The 20,435-nt window shown below is 46.1% G+C and overlaps 2 protein-coding genes across 2 annotated transcripts in view; both read right to left on the reverse strand.

Moving 5' to 3' along the window:
- Positions 1–20,435, reverse strand: part of LOC120909924 (zinc finger protein 300-like) — a 196,851-nt gene that overhangs the window by 123,306 nt on the left and 53,110 nt on the right. The window lies entirely within an intron of this gene.
- LOC120909887 (gastrula zinc finger protein XlCGF26.1-like) lies at positions 12,568–20,111 on the reverse strand. Its single transcript, XM_040321673.1, has 4 exons — positions 19,909–20,111; positions 18,295–18,367; positions 16,380–16,504; positions 12,568–14,028 (listed from the first exon to the last, which is right to left on the reverse strand). The coding sequence occupies exons 1-4, from the start codon at positions 19,966–19,968 to the stop codon at positions 12,655–12,657; spliced, it is 1,632 nt and encodes a 543-aa protein (XP_040177607.1). The 5' UTR covers positions 19,969–20,111; the 3' UTR covers positions 12,568–12,654.

Genomic DNA, 20,435 nt, shown 5'->3' on the forward strand with positions numbered 1-20,435 from the left:
CGCCTCGCGATCGCGGCAGGCCCGTGACGGCCGGTAATTGAGGCCGCGGCCTTGTGAAGTCCCCAGCTCTTTCTTCTGGGAGCTGGCGCCATCTGGTGGTAGCCGTTGGCATTACAAGTTAAGCATTACAACTTAAAGCGGAGTTTCAACCACAATTAGCATTTTTTAAATGTATGTCCTTTCATCATGCGTTTTTATAATATAAATCCGGTCACTTACTATTTTACAATCCGCCGCCGATCCGCATAGATATTCAAAAAATATAGTTTATAAAACTATGTCTACACCGTTGTCATTTTGCTTGTGGGCATTGTGAAGCCCACAAGCACTTACTTCCTGGAAGTCTTGGATGGGGAGTGATAATTGGACAGCGCACTGCATCCTGGGAAATGATGACACACATTTCCCAGGAGCATTAGAGGGAGATGATGTCAGAATCCTAGGTGCTTTCAAAGGCAGATTTAGTGGGACCGCATAGCAACAGGCATTTCCAGATGGGTAAAAAAATATATATATTTATATATATATATATATATATATATATATATATATTTACCTTTTTAGGTCTAATGAGCACAATAATGGAAAAAAAAATTTGGGATGGAAACTCCACTTTAACCACTTAACCCCCGGACCATATTGCTGCCCAAAGACCAGAGTACTTTTTGATATTCGGGACTGCGTCGCTTTAACAGACAATTGCGCGGTCGTGCGGCGTGGCTCCCAAACAAAATTGGCGTCCTTTTTTCCCCACAAATAGAGATTTCTTTTGGTGGTATTTGATCACCTCTGCGTTTTTTATTTTTTGCGCTATAAACAAAAATAGAGCGACAATTTTGAAAAAAATGAATATTTTTTACTTTTTGCTATAATAAATATCCCCCAAAAATATATAAAAAAACATTTTTTTTCCTCAGTTTAGGCCGATACATATTCTTCTACCTATTTTTCGTAAAAAAAAAATCGCAATAAGCGTTTATTGATTGGTTTGCGCAAAAGTTATAGCGTTTACAAAATAGGGGGTATTTTTATGTCATTTTTATTAATATATTTTTTTTACTAGTAATGGCGGCGATCAGCGATTTTTTTTCGGTATTGCGACATTATGGCGGACACTTCGGACACATTTTTGGGACCATTGGCATTTTTATAGCGATCAGTGCTATAAAAATGCATTGGATTACTATAAAAATGCCACTGGCAGTGAAGGGGTTAACACTAGGGGGCGGGGAAGGGGTTAAGTATGTTCCCTGGGTGTGTTCTAACTGTAGGGGGGGTGGCCTCACTAGGGGAAACACTGATCTTCTGTTCATACATTGTATGAACAGAAAATCAGCATTTCCCCTGCTGACAGGACCGAGAGCTGTGTGTTTACACACACAGCTCCCGTTCCCCGCTCTGTAACGAGCGATCGCGTGTGCCCGGCGGCGATCGCGCTCGCCGGGCACACGCACGGGAGTCGGGGGCGAGCGGGGGGCGCGCGCACCGCCCCTAGTGGCGGCTGAGAGAGAGGACGTTATACTACGTGCACTCGCCCAGCAGAGCCAACTTGCCGACGTAGAACGGCGGTGCGCGGTCGGCAAGTGGTCAAACAGCAATTCTAATGTAATTTTTCACTATTTTCACTGCCATCTTCTTCCCTCTAATTGGAACCCCCAAACATTATATATATTTTTTATCCTAACACCCTAGAGAATAAAATGGTGATCGTTGCAATACTTTCTGTCATGCCGTATTTGCGCAGCTGTCTTACAAGCTCACTTTTTTGGGAAAAATTGAAAACATTTTTAATTAAAAAAATAAGACAACAGTAAAGTTATCCCAATTTTTTTTAATATTATGAAAGATAATGTTACGCCGAGAAAATTGATACCCAACATGTCGCGCTTCAAAATTGCGTCCGCTTGTGGAATGCCAACAAACTTTTACCCTTTAAAATCTCCATAGGCGACGTTTAAAAAAATCTACAGGTTGCATGTTTTGAGTTACAGAGGAGGTCTAGGGCTAGAATTATTGCTCTCGCTCTACCAATCGCGGCGATACCTCACATGTGTGGTTTGAACACCGTTTACATATGCGGGCGCTGCTCACGTATGTGTTCGCTTCTGCGCGCAAGCTCGTCGGGACGGGGTGCGTTTTCTGGCTCCTAACTTTTTTAGCTGGCTCCTAGATTCCAAGCAAATTTGTCAAACCCTGCATTAGTGACCCTTCCTGTCAGCGTCTGTTAGCACCAGATTTCCCGCCACCCTATAACAGTCACACTATAAGTCGCTGATCACCGTTGTTACAGTATATCGTCTTTAGCTACATAAATTCCAGTATATATACCATAGTTTGTAGACGCTATCATTTTCGCACAAACCAATTAATACATTAATAATGGTTTAATATTTTTTTTTTTTTTACCAAAGACATGTAGCAAAATACATTTTTGAAGAAATTTGTTTATATTGGATATGGTTTATAACAGAAAATAGAAAAGGTATTTTTTTTTTCATTTATTAAATAAATAAATAACCCAGTGGTGATCAAATACCACCAAAAGAAAGCTCTATTTGTGTGAAAAATTATATTCACTTCATTTGGTTACAGCGTTGCATGACCGCGCAGTTGCCAGTTAAAATAGTAGAGTACTGAATAGAAAAAAATGGTAATGAAGGGGGTAAATCACATTCGCTGTGATTTGGTGGACAGGTTGCCAGAGGAGGTTCTACCATAAATGCCCTCAGTTCCATGGTAATGCTGGTGCTCAACCATTCAGTCTATTGCATTAGGGTGTGCACCCCAAAGCTCAAACACATACTACTGATCACTCACGATGAAAGGGAAGGGGTCGGTAAGTTACATATTTACCGGCCCCTTCCCCCACTCATCCTAAAACATCCCTGCAGCAACAGCCAGAGGGAGAGGAGAGCAGGGTATCCGGCAGTGCTGCAAGGGAAAGGAGGGGGGGACCTAGGCAGTAGGGGGAATCTGTGCTGCACAGGGTGATTAGGGTGTGCCTGGGCATACCTGGCACACCCTGTGCGCACGCCTAGGCTATTACCTACGGTAGTAGAGCAAGGGAATGTAAAAATAAAATTGTTATTAACCACTTAAGACCCGGACCAAAATGCAGGTAAAGGACCCGGCCAGTTTTTGCGATTCGGCACTGCATCGATTTAACTGACAATTGCGCAGTCGTGCGACGTGGTTCCCAAACAAAATTGGCGTCCTTTTTTTCCCACAAATAGAGCTTTCTTTTGGTGGTATTTGATCACCTCTGCGGTTTTTATTTTTTGCGCTATAAACAAAAATAGAGCGACAATTTTGAAAAAAATGCTATATTTTTTCCTTTTTGCTATAATAAATATCCCCCAAAAATATATAAAAAAACGTTTTCTCCCTCAGTTTAGGCCGATACGTATTCTTCTACATATTTTTCGTAAAAAAAATTGCAATAAGCGTTTATCTCTTGGTTTGCGCAAAATGTATAGTGTTTACAAAATAGGGGATAGTTTTATTGCATTTTTATTAATAATTTTTTTTTTTTTTACTACTAATGACAACGATCAGCGATTTTTTTTTCGTGACATTATGGCGGACACATCGGACAATTTTGACACGTTTTTGGGACCATTGTCATTTTCACAGCAAGAAATGCTATAAAAATGCATTGTTTACTGTGAAAATGACAATTGCAGTTTGGGAGTTAACCACTAGGGGGCGCTGAAGGGGTTAAGTGTGACCTCATATGTGTTTCTAACTGTAGGGGGGCGGGGCTGGACGTGTGACGTCATTGATCGTGTTTCCCTATATCAGGGAACAGACGATCAATGACAGTGCCACAGTGAAGAGCGGGGAAGCTGTGTTTACACACACCTCTCCCCGTTCTTCAGCTCCGGGGACCGGCCGGGCACTTAAAGAGGACGTACCTGTACGTACATGTGCCCAGCCGTGCCATTCTGCCGACGTACAGTGAGGAAAATAAGTATTTGAACACCCTGCTATTTTGCAAGTTCTCCCACTTGGAAATCATGGAGGGGTCTGAAATTGTCATCGTAGGCGCATGTCCACTGTGAGAGACATAATCAAAAAAAAAAAATCCAGAAATCACAATTTATGATTTTTTTAACTATTTATTTGTATGATACAGCTGCAAATAAGTATTTGAACACCTGTCTATCAGCTAGAATTCTGACCCTCAAAGACCTGTTAGTCTGCCTTTAAAATGTCCACCTCCACTCCATTTATTATCCTAAATTAGATGCACCTGTTTGAGGTCATTAGCTGCATAAAGACACCTGTCCACCCCATACAATCAGTAAGAATCCAACTACTAACATGGCCAAGACCAAAGAGCTGTCCAAAGACACTAGAGACAAAATTGTACACCTCCACAAGGCTGGAAAGGGCTACGGGGAAATTGCCAAGCAGCTTGGTGAAAAAAGGTCCACTGTTGGAGCAATCATTAGAAAATGGAAGAAGCTAAACATGACTGTCAATCTCCCTCGGACTGGGGCTCCATGCAAAATCTCACCTCCTGGGGTCTCAATGATCCTAAGAAAGGTGAGAAATCAGCCCAGGACTACACGGGAGGAGCTGGTCAATGACCTGAAAAGAGCTGGGACCACCGTTTCCAAGGTTACTGTTGGTAATACACTAGGACGTCATGGTTTGAAATCATGCATGGCACGGAAGGTTCCCCTGCTTAAACCAGCACATGTCAAGGCCCGTCTTAAGTTTGCCAATGACCATTTGGATGATCCAGAGGAGTCATGGGAGAAAGTCATGTGGTCAGATGAGACCAAAATAGAACTTTTTGGTCATAATTCCACTAACCGTGTTTGGAGGAAGAAGAATGATGAGTACCATCCCAAGAACACCATCCCTACTGTGAAGCATGGGGGTGGTAGCATCATGCTTTGGGGGTGTTTTTCTGCACACGGGATAGGGCGACTGCACTGTATTAAGGAGAGGATGACCGGGGCCATGTATTGCGAGATTTTGGGCAACAACCTCCTTCCCTCAGTTAGAGCTTTGAAGATGGGTCGAGGCTGGGTCTTCCAACATGACAATGACCCGAAGCACACAGCCAGGATAACCAAGGAGTGGCTCTGTAAGAAGCATATCAAGGTTCTGGCGTGGCCTAGCCAGTCTCCAGACCTAAACCCAATAGAGAATCTTTGGAGGGAGCTCAAACTCCGTGTTTCTCAGCGACAGCCCAGAAACCTGACTGATGTAGAGAAGATCTGTGTGGAGGAGTGGGCCAAAATCCCTCCTCCAGTGTGTGCAAACCTGGTGAAAAACTACAAGAAACGTTTGACCTCTGTAATTGCAAACAAAGGCTACTGTACCAAATATTAACATTGATTTTCTCAGGTGTTCAAATACTTATTTGCAGCTGTATCATACAAATAAATAGTTAAAAAAATCATACATTGTGATTTCTGGATTTTTTTTTTTGATTATGTCTCTCACAGTGGACATGCACCTACGATAACAATTTCAGACCCCTCCATGATTTCCAAGTGGGAGAACTTGCAAAATAGCAGGGTGTTCAAATACTTATTTTCCTCACTGTATATGTGCAGGAGGCGGTCCTTAAGTGGTTAAAAACTAGCCATAATGAGGTGGGCTGATTGCTAGGGGAGATATGCCACAAATACATATTTATTGGATGAAGGGAGGAGGGATGTCTGCTATAGATGCGTGTTGAAGATAGTTTATAAAACTATATCTACACTGTTGTCATTTTGCTTGTGGGCATTGTGAAGCCTACAGGCACTTACTTCCTGGAAGTCTTGGATGGGGAGTGATAATTGGACAGCGCACTGCATCCTGGGAAATGATGACACACATTTCCCAGGAGCATTAGAGGGAGATGATGTCAGAATCCTAGGTGGTTTTAAAGGCAGATTTCGTGGGACTGCATAGCAACAGGCATTTCCAGATAACTAAAAAAAATATATATATTTTTTTTCTTTTTTAGTCGTAACCTACAGTTTAAAGCAAAATTTTTTTTTGATGGAACCTCCACTTTAAAGCTTTGAACATCTCACAGAACACTGTTCAATCCATCATCTGAAAATGGAAAGAGTATGGCACTACTGCAAACCTACCAAGACATGGCCGTCCACCTAAACTGACAGGCTGGGCAAGGAGAGCATTCATCAGAGAAGCAGCCAAGAGGTCCATGGTAACTCTGGAGGTGCTGCAGAGATCCACAGCTCAGGTGGGAGGACAGGACAACTATTAGTCGTGCTCTCCACAAATCTGCCCTTTATGGAAGAGTGGCAAGAAGAAAGCCATTGCTGAAAGAAAGACATAAGAAGTCCCGTTTTCAGTTTGCGAGAAGCCATGTGGGGGACACAGCAAACATGTGGAAGAAGGTACTCTGGGCAGATGAGACTACAATTTTACTTTCTGGCCTAAAAGCAAAACGCTATGTGTGGCATAAAACTAACACTGCACACACCCTAAACACACCATCCCCACCGTGAAACATGGTGGTGGCAGCATCAGGGACAGGGAAGCTGGTCAGAGTTGATGGGAAGGTGGATGGAGCCAAATATAGGGCAATTTTAGAAGAAAACCTTCAGTTCACCTTCAGCAGGACAACGACCCTAAACATACAGCCAGAGCTACAATGGAATGGTTGAGATCAAAGCATATTCATGTGTTAGAATGGCCCAGTCACAGTCCAGACCTAAATCCAGTTGAGAATCTGTGGCAAGACTTGAAAATTGCTGTTCACAGATACTCTCCATCCAATCTGACAGAGCTTGTGCTGCTTTTCAAAAAGAAGAATGGGCAAAAATGTCACTCTCTAGATGTGCAAAGCTGGTAGAGACATCCCCAAAAAGACTTGCAGCTGTAATTGCATTGAGGGGAAAGGGCGATGCAAAAATATAGAAGAAAACTTGGACAGCCGCACTCCAAAAAACGTTCCTTTTATTAAAACTCGTCACAAAAAATACATGCCACAGCAAAAAATAGAACAGAAACTGACGTGTTTCACACTGTAGCCCAGTGCTTAATCATGATTAAGCACTGGGCTACAGTGTGAAATGCGTCAGCTTCTGTTCTATTTTTTGCTGTGGCATGTATTTTTTGTGACCAGTTTTAATAAAAGGATTGTTTTTTGGAGTGCGGCTGTCCAAGTTTTCTTTAATTGCAGTGAAAGGAGGTTCTACAAAGTATTGACTCCGGGGGGCAGAATACAAATGCAACCCCCACACTTTTCACGTATTTATTTGTAAAAAACTTGGAAAAACATTTATCATTTTCCTTCCACTTCACAATTATGTGTCACTTTGTGTTGGTCTATCACATAAAATACCAATAAAATACATTTATGTTTTTGGTAACGTGACAAAATGTGGAAAATTTCAAGGGGTATGAATACTTTTTCAATGCACTGTAAAGACCTCTCAGTGACTACAGGGGCTTGTTGTGTTTAAGGACATTTATCAAGTTTTTCCTCTATTCACTGTGGACTGTTTTTTTCACTATTTTATTAGAATATTTGTATGGTTTACATACTTAGTTTTTACGTTTCAATACTCACTGATCGCGGTTTATTTTCTTTTCCTTACATTGTTACTTTGTTTATATGACACAGGTTAACCGCAGCTTTATTTGTTTATATCGTTTTGCATTGTCACATGCACTTCTGATTTAATTTATGTTTAACACTTTATGTAGATTAGCGCAATTTATACCACTTTTTTCTAATAGAAACAGTGGGCCAGATTCACGTAGATCTGCGGCAGCGTAACGTATCGCATTTACGTTACGCCGCCGCAAGTTTTACGGGCAAGTGCTTGATTCACAAAGCACTTGCCTGTAAAGTTGCGGCGGCGTAACGTAAATCCCCTGGCGCAAGCCCGCGTAATTCAAATCAGCCGGGTAGGGGGCGTAGAGCATTTAAATTAGGCGCGTTCCCGCGCCGAACCTAATGCGCATGCGCCGTCCCTAAAATTTCTCGACGTGCATTGCGCTAAATGACGTCGCAAGGACGTCATTGGTTTTCGACCTGGACGTAATTGACGTCCAGCCCTATTCACGGTCGAGTTACACAAACGACGTTAAATTTTAAAATTTCAACGCGGGAACGACGGCCATACTTAACATAGGATACGCCACCTAGGGGGCATGTGTATCTTTACCCTGGGAAAAGCCTTACGTAAACGACGTAAAGTGACTGCGTCGGGCCCGCGTACGTTCGTGAATTGGCGTATCTCGCTGATTTACATATTCTCGGCGTAAATCAGCGAGAACGCCCCCAGCGGCCATTTTAAAATTGCAGTTAAGATCCGACGGTGTAATACAATTACGCCTGTCAGATCTTTGCTGCAAACCGACTTATTTTGTTTTCTGCATACAGAAAAACAGATAAGCCGGCGCAAAGTGTGAGTTATGCCGGCGTATCACTGATACGCCGGCATAACTCTTTCTGAATCTGGCCCAGTGTAATCAGTCAGTTAGGTAGATTCAGAAAGAGTTAGGTCGGCTTATCAGTAGATAAGCCGACCTAACTCAGAATCTACGCCGCCGTATGTTTAAGCGTATGCTCAAACAGAGATACGCTTAAACATATCTAAGATAGGCCGGCTTGCGCCGTCCTATCTTAGATTGCAATTTTTCGGATGGCCGATAGGTGTCGCTTTCATTGCGGCCAGCGTAGATTATGTAAATGAGCTTGTACGCCGATTCACAAACGTACGCCCGGCCGCCGCAGTCGAATTACGTCGTTTCCGTAAGGCCTTAGGCGGCCTAAAGTTATTCCACCTATGAAGTGGAATAACAATGTTAAAGTATGGCTGCCGTTCCCGCCGCGAGATTCAAATTTTTTACGTCGTTTGCGTAAGTCATCCGCGAATCGGGATTTACGTAGTTTACGTCCACGTCAAAATCAATAGGCCCGTACGGCGTACTTAGCCGCAATTCGCACTGGGAAATGTAGGCGCCCGGCGCATGCGCAGTAACAAAAAACATGAAAAAAACGTGAGGTCAAGCCTCATTACCATACAACACGCCCCCCTCCAACCCATTTGAATTAGGCGCCCTTACGCCCGCCGCGTTTACACTACGCCGCCCTAAGTAAGGAGGTAAGTGGCTTGAGAATCATGTACTTTCCTCTCTTACTTAAGGCGGCGTAGTGTAAACACGCTAGGCTACGCCGACCTAGTTTTGCGCGCCCCTACCTGAATCTACCCAAGTGTGTGTTTCCTACAGATGGATCCAGTAAGAGAAATTCCCCAGAGAGACGTCCCCGTCCTCTGTATTCCCGGGACTCCACACAGGAGGATCAGGCAAGTGGAACTAGTTCCATAGCCAAACCAATTCAGGGTAGACTTGTAAAAAGTGACTTAGTTGCCAATTTCCGACATGTTTCGTCGTATAGACTTAATCATGGAAGTCTTCCATGATTAAGTCTATACAAAGAAACATGTTTAGCCAGGACAGGCACCTCAAATTCAGCATTTCTACTCCATTACACCATAAGGGTCGTGAGTACGTGCTTGGGCTGCTCTATGGTCCGCCGTGGCCACTGTCATATCTGGAAAAGTTTTTTGTTCATCACCTTGATTTACGTTTGGATTTATTCACTGCCTGATTTTCAAGTTTGTTTGTGAGTGGTTATTTTGGAGGATTTGCAAGAGATGTGTTATTAAAGTTGCTTTTACTATATCACACTATTGTGCACTTTTTTTCCTTTATCCATGTGAAAACCTTCCTGGAACGCACTGCCTGGAAACGGATACCTACCTGTTTGATCCTAGGGATCCCTATTTTTCACTCATTTTGCCAAAACACGAGAGTGTGAGGCAATTTGTTGCGGTGAGTGCGCAGTCTATAAGGGTGGAGGATTCACCTTCAACACTTGTGGTGTGGTGGAAGAATATTAGAAGATTTCTTTTGTGATAAGATCACATACTAATCACAGTTTTATTTGGACTCACCAAGTTTCATGGACTCATAGACTTTATATATTTCTTTATATATCTCTTTTTGTGCATTTTTCATTTCTGTTGCACCGATTTCTTTCACATTAAGGTGGCAGCACTTTATTTATTTATTTAAATTGTTTAATGTGATTACGTTTTTTTTCACATGCACTGCTTTGTTCACTCATATTGACATACTACACATCTAGGAGTCATTATAGGTATCATTTGTCACAACTTACCCGACGTGCATTGCGCTAACTGACGTCGCTCCGAAGTCATTTGCTTAGACGTTAACGTAAATGGCGTCCAGCGCCATTCACGAACGTCTTACGCAAACGACGTAGAATTTAAATTTCGACGTGGGAACGACGGCCATACTTAACATGGCTTAAGAGAACTAGGGCTCAGCCCTAGTTTTACGCAGCGTAACTCGACGTAAACGACGTAGATTTAGAGCGACGGGCCCGTCGGAACGTTCGTGGATCGCCGGAAGTGTTCATTTGCATATTCTAGGCCGGCCGCAATGGCCTCGCCACCTAGCGGCCGGCCTAGAATTGCATCCTTAAGATCCGACAGTGTAATTCAATTACACATGTCGGATCTTCTGCCTATCTATGGTAAACTGATTCTGTGGATCAGTTCCATAGATAGAAACAGGGATACGACTGCGTATCAGTAGATACGCCGGCGTATCCCTTTTGTGGATTACCCCCCAAGTTTAAAATCAACATTTCAGCAGCATGTTGCCTGTATGGCATTCCCGACAGTGTGCTTCAGTTTACCGAACTGGGAGCTTCATCCTTGTTTGGTCATGTTTAAAGGGACTGTTCCTTAAAAAAACATTTTAGTAAATGCACCAGATGAGAAATCTCAGATATGACCAGAACAGAAGTAAGTGCATCTTGTAATCCTTGCAGTCTACATACAGTTGAATTACTCATGTACTTTGGGTCTAGTACACACTCAGATAATGTCATGAATAGGGGTTGTCCCGATACTGATTCTAGTATCAGTATCGGGACCGATACTAAGCATTTCCCCGAGTACTTGTACTCGGGGAAAATGCTCCGATACTTCACCCGATACCAGACTTTCCCTGTATCCTCCTCCAGTTCCCCCATCCGTTCTGCTCTCCCCCTCCACGCTCCGTGTCCCCCCTCCATGCCACTGCTATCCTCCTGGGTTCTGCTCTCCCCCACCATGCTCTGTGTCCCCCCCTTCTGTACCGCTGCTTTCCTCCTCCATGCTCCATGTCCCCCCGCTATCCTCCTCGGTTCTGCTCTCCCCCTCCGTGCCGCTGCTCTCCCCCTCCGTGCCTCTGCTGTCCCATTCCGTGCCGCTGTTGTCCCCCACTGTCCCGCTGCTCTCCCCCTCCGTGCCTCTGCTGTCCCATTCCGTGCCGCTGTTGTCCCCCACTGTCCCGCTGCTCTCCCCCTCCGTGCCTCTGCTGTCCCATTCCGTGCCGCTGTTGTCCCCCACTGTCCCGCTGCTCTCCCCCTCCGTGCCTCTGCTGTCCCATTCCGTGCCGCTGTTGTCCCCCACTGTCCCGCTGTTGTCACCCTCCGTGCCGCTGCTGTCCCATTCCATGCCGCTGTTGTCCCCCACTGTCCCGCTGCTGTCACCCTCCGTGCCGCTGCTCTCCCCCTCCGTGCCTCTGCTGTCCCATTCCGTGCCGCTGTTGTCCCCCACTGTCCCGCTGTTGTCACCCTCCGTGCCACTGCTGTCCCATTCCATGCCGCTGTTGTCCCCCACTGTCCCGCTGCTGTCACCCTCCGTGCCGCTGCTCTCCCCCTCCGTGCCTCTGCTGTCCCATTCCGTGCCGCTGTTGTCCCCCACTGTCCCGCTGTTGTCACCCTCCGTGCCGCTGCTCTCCCCCTCCGTGCCTCTGCTGTCCCATTCCGTGCCGCTGTTGTCCCCCACTGTCCCGCTGTTGTCACCCTCCGTGCCGCTGTTGTCCCCCACTGTCCCGCTGCTGTCACCCTCCGTGCCGCTGCTGTCCCCCTCCGTGCCGCTGCTGTCCCCCTCCATGCCACAGCTGTCCTCCTTCATGCTCCGCTCTCCCCCTCCATGCTCCGTATCCCCCCTCCGTGGTGTCACTCTCCATGTCCTCCTCCTCCACCCCCTCTGTCAGGATGTAGAGCGGCGGTAGGAGCCGCTGAACCCGGCTCCTACCTTTTCCGAATGAACAGAGTCAGTGATCACTGACTCTGTTCATTCATATAACTGAAACATCGTAACCTGTGTTTACAATGTTTCAGTTTATGAATGGATAGGAGCCTCTGTCTTCTCTCCATTCATTTTCAGTGCAGCTGAGAAAGGGACTGTCCTTAGTCCCTTTCTCTGTCTCAAAGGGGAGATATCAGAGGTCTGTTAAGACCCTTGATATCTCACCAAAGCCCCCCCAACAGGGCTGAATGAAAAACATTTTTTTGCAATAAATAATTAAAAAATTTAAATGTAAATAATAATAATAATAACAAAAAAACACACTGACACTACCCCCCCCCCCCCCAAAAAAAAAAAAAAAAAAATCACAAAAAAAACATTGTAAAAAATAAAAATTGTGTAAAAAAAAAAAAATAAAAATACAGCCACTCTCACATGACATTAAAAAAAAAGTATCGGTATTCGGTATCGGCAAGTACTTGAAAAAAAGTATCGGTACTTGTACTCGGTCTCAAAAAAGTGGTATCGGGACAACCCTAGTCATGAACATAGTTTAGAATGACTTGGCACACAGCTTCTTGCTTAGGTGCCTGTTTAGAGACGACTTTTGGGTGAAACACTTGCCACACTTTAAACAAGGATAAGGTTTTTCTCCTCTGTGCGTCGCCTGGTGGGAGACCATGTCGGCCTTCCATCGGAAAGACTTGCTGCACTCCGAGCAAGAAAAAGGTTTTTCCCCGGTGTGGACCCTTCGATGTCTGACAAGCTGTGTCTTTTGCATGAAGCATTTTCCACACTCGGCACAGGAGAAAGGCTTTTCTCCCGTGTGTGAGGCTTGGTGGTCAATGAAGGTGGTCTTCCACCGAAAGCTCTCCCCACACACTGGGCAGGAGAAAGGCTTCTCGCCTGTGTGGATGTTCTGGTGGCGATCCAACTGTGACTTTTCTGCAAAGCTCTTTCCGCATTCAGGGCAGGGATATGGCTTCTCCCTGGTGTGGGTCTTCCAGTGTTTGACCAGGTAGGACTTGTGCGTGAAGCATCTTCCACAGATGTTGCAGGAGTTCTGGCTCTTGTCGGCATGCTTCCGCTGGTGTATGACGAGTAGTTGCTTCTCTGTGAAACTATCCCCACAGGCGGAGCATGAATATGGCTTCTCTCCTGTATGGCGCCTTTGATGGTCCACTAGGCGTGACCTCAACAGAAAACATTTGCCGCATTCTGAGCAGGAGAAAGGCTTCTCCCCTGCGTGGACCCTCAGATGGAGGATAAGACGCGACTTGTGCAGGAAGCCCTTACCACAGAGGGAACATGTCAGCGGCCTGTTGCCTGTATGGATGGTCTGGTGGACAAGAAGAGTCGACCGAAGAGCGAAGCTTTTTCCACAATCGGGACAGGAAAATGGCTTCTCACCTGTGTGTGTTCTCTGATGACCAATCAAAATGGACTTCTTCTCAAAGGATTTCCCGCAGTCAGGGCAGGAGAAGGTCTTCTCCTTTAAGGAGATCTGCTGGTGCTGAATAAGTGTTGACTTCTGCCGGAAGCACTTTCCACAGTCTGAACAAGAATAGGGCTTCTCCCCTGAATGTAGAGCTTGGTGTCTGCTGAGAGAAGCCTTCTGGGTGAAATTTCTTCCACACTCCAGGCAAGAATACGGCTTCTTCCCCGAGTGAACCACTTGGTGTCTGTCCAGAGAGAGTTTAAGAGTGAATCGTTTGCCACACTCTGAGCATGAATAGGGCTTCACTCCTGAGTGGGATCTCTGGTGCCGGATGAGATGGTCCTTCTGTCTGTAACCTTTACCGCATTCGGAACAGGAATAAGGCTTCTCTCCTGCATGCCAGCGCTGGTGATGGACTAGCTGAGAATTGCGCTTGAAACTCTTCCCGCACTCGGAGCACAAGATGGGCTTCCTGTTTTTCCATTTCCCCTGAGAAAGGACAGAAAAAAATTATTGATACACAGGAAGGCCATCGTCTTTCAACAAGGCTGGAAAATCTTCTGATGCTTGGAAGTGCTCATCCTATTTTTCAGTTTACCTCAGTTGGGCTCATAAGCAATACTTAAATCTACTGCCTTGCTTTGACTAGGCTGTGAATGTCAATACAAATAGAGAAGAGTCCCATAAGCCACACATCTCTACAAGACCCTGTATGTGAAAAGTGAAAATAGTCTCAGCCCGAGCTCCATCCCGTCCAACATGTTTTACCCCACCCACCTGGCTTAGTCATGGGGATCAACATGATTAAGCCCTGTGGGTGGGGTGAAGCGCATTGGAGAGGTGGCCTGGAAGGAGCCCAGGCTGAGGTTGTTTTCACATACAGGGTCTTGTAATAATGTGCGGCTTTTAGGATCCACAGAGCTGGGATGATGTCAGGGCCCCAGCCCTGCGGGGCCTCAGTGTGGTGCGCATGCACGGTAGATCTGCGCTCCAGCGCTTACCTGGGCACTTTAGGCGTGTGCGAGTGCACGGTGCGGCGCCCCGGCGTGTGCACGAGCGTGCGCGCACCCTCTCGGGACCAATCAGAGGCATGACCGCCTTATTTAAACCAGCCCCTGTCTGTAGACAGGTTGCTGGTTTATCGTCAGCTAGTGTGTTCCTGTTGCCTGTTTCCTTGTACCTTTACCCGGAATTCCTTCCGACTCAGCTCTCTCCCGGAACTTGACCTTGGCTTGTTTTGGACTTTGTTGCTCTCTCCCGACCCCGACCTTTGGCCTGTGACCTGGATCTTGCTACTATCTCCTGCCCCTGAACCTTTGGCTTGTGACCCGGATCTGCTGCTGTCTCCGGTCCCTGAACCCTGGCTTGAACCCCGGACTTATCTCTGTCTGTTCCCTGAACCTGAACTGCACCTGTATTCCGGACCTGTCTCCATCTGTCTCCTGTTTCCGGCTGCCGCCCTGCAGGATCTGCCGCTGCCTACTACAGCCACCATCAAGCTCTGCTATACCGCTGGCACCGGTACCTCCTCGTGCTTCTGCCTCCTGTCTCAACTCTAGGGGGCGGGCGCGCTGGGTCGTAAAGGTGAGCCGCCCTTAGCATTTTGGTCTCGGTGAGTACTCGAGTTTCTGACAGATGAGCTCCGTCCTCACCTGCACTCCCAGCAGTTTACTATAGAAGAGACCCCGTCGGAGCCTCGAGCAGCACGTGTAGTTTGGCATGGTACACATAAAAAAGCTTTACACTGCATCTATATGTAGCTTTGCTGTGCAGCCTTTTACTCAACACAAGCCGCCATTTTGAAGCAAAACCATAAGGCGAAGCAATCGGTCCAGAGACCCCCTCCTCCACATGGCCACTAAGTCTGCTGAAGAGTCCCCTAACTCCCTCCAGTACCTTCACCCCCCCCCCCCAGTGACACCCAGCCACATCCAAAGCCTTACAGAATTTCAGAACATGTTTTATATTTGCATATTTTATTGATTGGGTATAAACTTTTTCTTTTACTGTTGGGGCATGGAAGGTTTTGGAAGAATTTTTCAGGCCCTGGTCTCTATGGGCCAGATTCACGTAGGTGAGCGGCGGGGGAACGTATCGTAGATACATTACACCGCCGCAAGTTTTCATCGCAAGTGCCTGATTCACAAAGCACTTGCGATGAAAACTACGCTGGCAGCCTCCGGCGCAAGGCAGGCCAATTCAAATGGGCGTGTGCCATTTAAATTAGGCGCGCTCCTGCGCCGGACCTACTGCGCATGCTCAGTTTCGCAATTCCCGTCGTGCTTTGCACGCCGTGACGTATTTTTTTCGAACCGCGCCGCGCGTAGCGTACTTCCGTATTCCCGGACGTGTTACGCAGACGACGTTAAATTTTAAATTTCGACGCGGGAACGACGGCCATACTTTAGACCGCAATATGATTGCTGACTAAAGTTAGGGCACCCAAAACGACGACTAACTTTGCGACGGGAAACTAGACTAGCGGCGACGTAGCGAACGCGAAAATCCGTCGTGGATCGCCGTAACTCCTAATTTGCATACCTGACGCTGGTTTACGACGCAAACTCCCCCCCAGCGGCGGCCGCGGTATTGCATCCTAAGACCTGACAGTGTAAAACAATTACACCTGTCGGATCTAAGGGCTATCTATGCGTAACTGATTCTATGAATCAGTCGCATAGATAGAAACAGAGATACGACGGCGTATCCCTTTTGTGAATCTGGTCCTATATGCTTAAAAACCCCTGATCTACATAATGTAAATCAGCGTGCCCCTCTAGTATTGGGCAGCCAATAATGCACACAAGAACACAAGCGGGAACTATGGCGGAGAAACATACCGGCTGTTTGTTTGGGGGAGCGGGGTTCTCTCTGAAGGAATCTGCTGTTACATCATCATCTTCCGTTTTGCCTTCTGGAGATGTAGTGGATCTGTTCTCCGTGATGATCCTTCTGTATTGGCCATCTGGAGAAAATAAGGCATGGAGAGGAACCGAAACAGTTAATCTGTACGCATCATTCATTAGCCAAGTTGACCTAAAAGCAAAGGGGAAGCTCTGTTTGCCCCCAAGTGCCACATTTGGCACTTTTTTTGGGGGGAGTGTGTACCTGGTTTTGACAGGTACCCACTCCCACTTCTGACTCAAATTGTCACGTGGAACTGAGCCAGAAGTTCTCCCCCAACCACCCCACCATTCCCATGCCGTCTTCTGGGATATATCACATCCTCGCGCAGTAGGAAACTTCACTTCCTGTTTCCCTTACTAGAGATGCTGGCGCCTGCACCCAAAGAAGAATCGGCTTGGGTGAGAACAATGCTGGACAGGTATCCAGCGTTGTCCTCACCCAAGCCGATTCTTCTTTGGGTGCAGGCGCCAGCATCTCTAGTAAGGGAAACAGGAAGTGAAGTTTCCTACTGCGCGAGGATGTGATATATCCCAGAAGACGGCATTGGGAATGGTGGAATGTCCTTATATTAAAAGTCAGCAGCTGACTTTAAAAAAATGTTTTCAAAACATGGAGGTCCTTTTAGATAAAGGTTTAGGTCCCCACTCAGGTCTCTGTAGTTCTAACTGGGTTGGTTCCGCTGTGGGTGAAGGCTTGGTAAAGCATTCGTCTTAACTCAATGCCAACTATGAAAAAACCTGATCGCCGTACACAATGCAAAGCTGTCCGTTGTGTAAATATTAGCAGCCTCAGCCAGCTTTGTCGGAACCATGGCCCCCTCGCATTTTGCCGCACCCCAGTGGGACGAAACATGTAGGGAGTGTGGCTCAGACCGAGCTGGCTGGTGTGCCTATCATTCATACAACAGATGGCTTTGCATGGTATGCAGCAATCAGGGTTTTTTTTTATTCATCAGCAAAGCTTGAAGCTCTATTCTCCCCCACTGGGCACATAGGGGCAGATTCTCGTTGATCGGCGTAAAAATGGGCGGGCTTAACGTATCTGATTTACCTTACGCCGCCGCCGCAAGTTTTTCAGGCAAGTGCTTTATTCACAAAGCACTTGCGTGTAAAGTTGCGGCGGCGTAACGTAAATCACCCGGCGGAATTCAAATTCGGCGGGTAGGGGGCGTGTTTCATTTAAATGAAGCGCGTCCCCGCGCCGAACGAACTGCGCATGCGCCGTCCCTAAAAAATACCAGCATGCATTCTCTAAATGACGTCGCAAAGACGTCATTGGTTTTGACGTGGACGTAAATTACGTCCAGTACCATTCACGGACGACTTACGCAAACAACGTAAATTTATAATTTTTTGACGCGGGAAAGGCCATACTTAACATTGACTGCGCCTCATAGACCCAGGGGCAACTTTACGCCGGGAAAAGCCTAACGTAAACGTCGTAACTTTACTGCGTCGGCCACGCGTATTTAGCTAATTTGCATACTCGACTGGGAAATCGACGAAAGCGCCACCTAGTGGGCAAAATTGCAGTTAAGATTCGACGGCGTAAGAGACTTACGCCTGTCGGATCTAATGGATATCTATGCGTAACTGATTCTAAGAATCAGTCGCATAGATACAACGGCCCAGATTAGGACTTACGACGGCGTACATGGCGCTGCACGGTCGTAAGCCCTTTGAGAATCTGGGCCATACTGTCTCCCCATTACTGTCTACTGACAGAGGGGGGGGGGGGGGCAGGAAGAAGAGATTTTTGTTGTGACTGAACAAGGAGAATCTGGGGCTCTTCTCTGGATTTACTGTTTATTACCCTTTCTGATCTCTGGAGGGATCTCCTCCTCCTTACCCGGCTCTTCGCCTCTCACATACGGCTCCTCTGCTTCATCCTTCACTTCAACTTTAATAATCAGATTTTCGACCTACAAGAAACACAAAAGCTAAAGATTAATCATTTTAAGATCAGGTCTATTCTGACACTTCTCACATACATGGAAAAAGCAGCATTTTTTTGCTAGAAAATTACTTAAAATCCCCAAACAGTATATACATTTTTTTAAGCAGAGGCCCCAGAGAATAAAATGGTGGGTGTCCGTGAACGTATCCCAGTGCGCATGCTCAAAATCACGTTGCAAATAGTCAATGCTTTCGACGTGAACGTAACCTACGCCCAGCCCCATTCTGAATTGGCTTACGCAAACGACGTAAACGACGTGAAATTCGACGGCTGTTCCGACGTCCATACTTAACATTGGCTGCGCCATCTTTTTGGTGGTTTATCTTTACGCCTGAAAATGACTTGCGTAAACAGCGTTTCTTACTGCGACGGGCGTACGTTCGTGAATAGGCGTATCTTGCTCACTTACATATTCTCGGCGTAAATCGACGCACACGCCCCTAGCGGCCAGCGTAAATATGCAGCTAAGATACGACGGCATAGGAGACTTACGCCGGTCGTATCTTAGCAACAGAGAAGCGTATCTCAATTTGAGCATACGCTTAAAGATACGACGGCGCGGATTCGGACTTACGACAGCGTATCTACTGATACGCCGTCGTAAGTCTTTGTGAATCCGGGCCATAATAGTTGCCTGATACCGTTTAAAAATTATTAAAAATAGATAAAAATCAATCATATAATGTACCTACAGTTCTAGTTTAGTTTTTGCTGTTGTTTTCTGTCTCTCTGATGTACAGAGCCAGAGAGCCAATAGAGGGCAGTGATGGTTTGTAAAACGAAACTGATTGGTGCTGAGGGGTTTTAGACACACAGTAATCACACCTCCTTGATTAGTGACCACAGAGAGAAGGCTCCCAGTACTGTGGTTATCAGGAAACAGACAACCAGGAAGTGTCCAGAACAGAGAGGAATTACAGCAACATCAAAGCAAAAACGAACAATGAGGACATGAAACCAGGACTGCAGTAAGGTAAAGGAAGCTATTTAGCTGAATTTTTTTTTCTTTTTAGTGACTCTTTAAGTACAGTTCAAATGCAAAATCTGCAAAGGTGTCCCGGTCCTGCCAATGACAGAAAGTCACAGCCACTGGAGGTGCTCTAAGGGCTGGAGGAGATATAGAGGTGGTACGCCCCCAAGCTGGGGTGCGGGAACTTCTCCTCCAGCCCTGTGAGAACCTCCAGCGATCGTGATTTGCTATCATGCGCTGGACTGGGAAACCTATACAGATTTTGCATTTGGCCAGATATGTACTTAATGTGCTGCCCGCTAGATGTCGCGTTCCTCTATCTCCACACACGTGGTGGGGGAAATATCATGAAATTCTTTGCAGTGTGATTTCCACCCATATATTTTGTATTGACACAAATCGCACAGCGAAGTATCGGTACTCCGTATCAGCGAGTACTTGACTGAAAGAAATTCCAGAGGTCAGATTTCCAATCTTTGATAGATGGGGGTGAAAGGAACAGCATAAGCTTCTATAAAATCTGATGGTGGACAGACCTGATCCTCCTGAGGGATCTCCTGATCCTCCTGTGTCGAGTCTCGGGAATACAGATCCATACTGGATCCATCTGTAGGAAACACATAGTCACCAAAATGTATTGACACCACTTCCTCGATTCTGATCTGTGAAACTGCACTCACGTTTGAAAGTCAAAAGAGAAGATTTAATACACAGCAAACTAATAAAGTTCGGAATGCTAAGTAATGTGTTATGTATTTATTACCTCTCACAGGACTCCCTTGACAATACCTTGACCTGCTCAATAAGAGAATGTCCCCTTCAATGCTTAACATAGACTGTTGAGATGCTAATTAAGTCTGCTACTGTGGTGATGTGGATTAAAGCTGAGAGTCAGCCTGGCTGGCTATTATGGGATGTTTTAAGTATCTTGCTGTGATTACATTCTGTTTCCATTGTACTAATTAAGTCTGTAAAGGTCAGATGTCTAACTTTTAGGTGTTAATTGAGGCTGGCTCCTGAAAAACATTCCATTGTGTGATGCTAATGACACTGTTTGTGTGAA

Source organism: Rana temporaria, chromosome 8, assembly GCF_905171775.1.
Source record: "Rana temporaria chromosome 8, aRanTem1.1, whole genome shotgun sequence".
Lineage (NCBI taxonomy): Eukaryota > Metazoa > Chordata > Amphibia > Anura > Ranidae > Rana > Rana temporaria.

Coding starts and splice junctions, on each gene's coding strand:
- LOC120909887 (XM_040321673.1), bottom strand. CDS start 19,968: ATGGATCTGTATTCCCGAGACTCGACACAGGAGGATCAGGAGATCCCT. Junction 16,505..18,294: donor TGTGAGAGGCGAAGAGCCGG/GTAAGGAGGAGG, acceptor TATTTTCTCCAG/ATGGCCAATACAGAAGGATC. Junction 14,029..16,379: donor CTCCCCCAAACAAACAGCCG/GTATGTTTCTCC, acceptor GTCCTTTCTCAG/GGGAAATGGAAAAACAGGAA.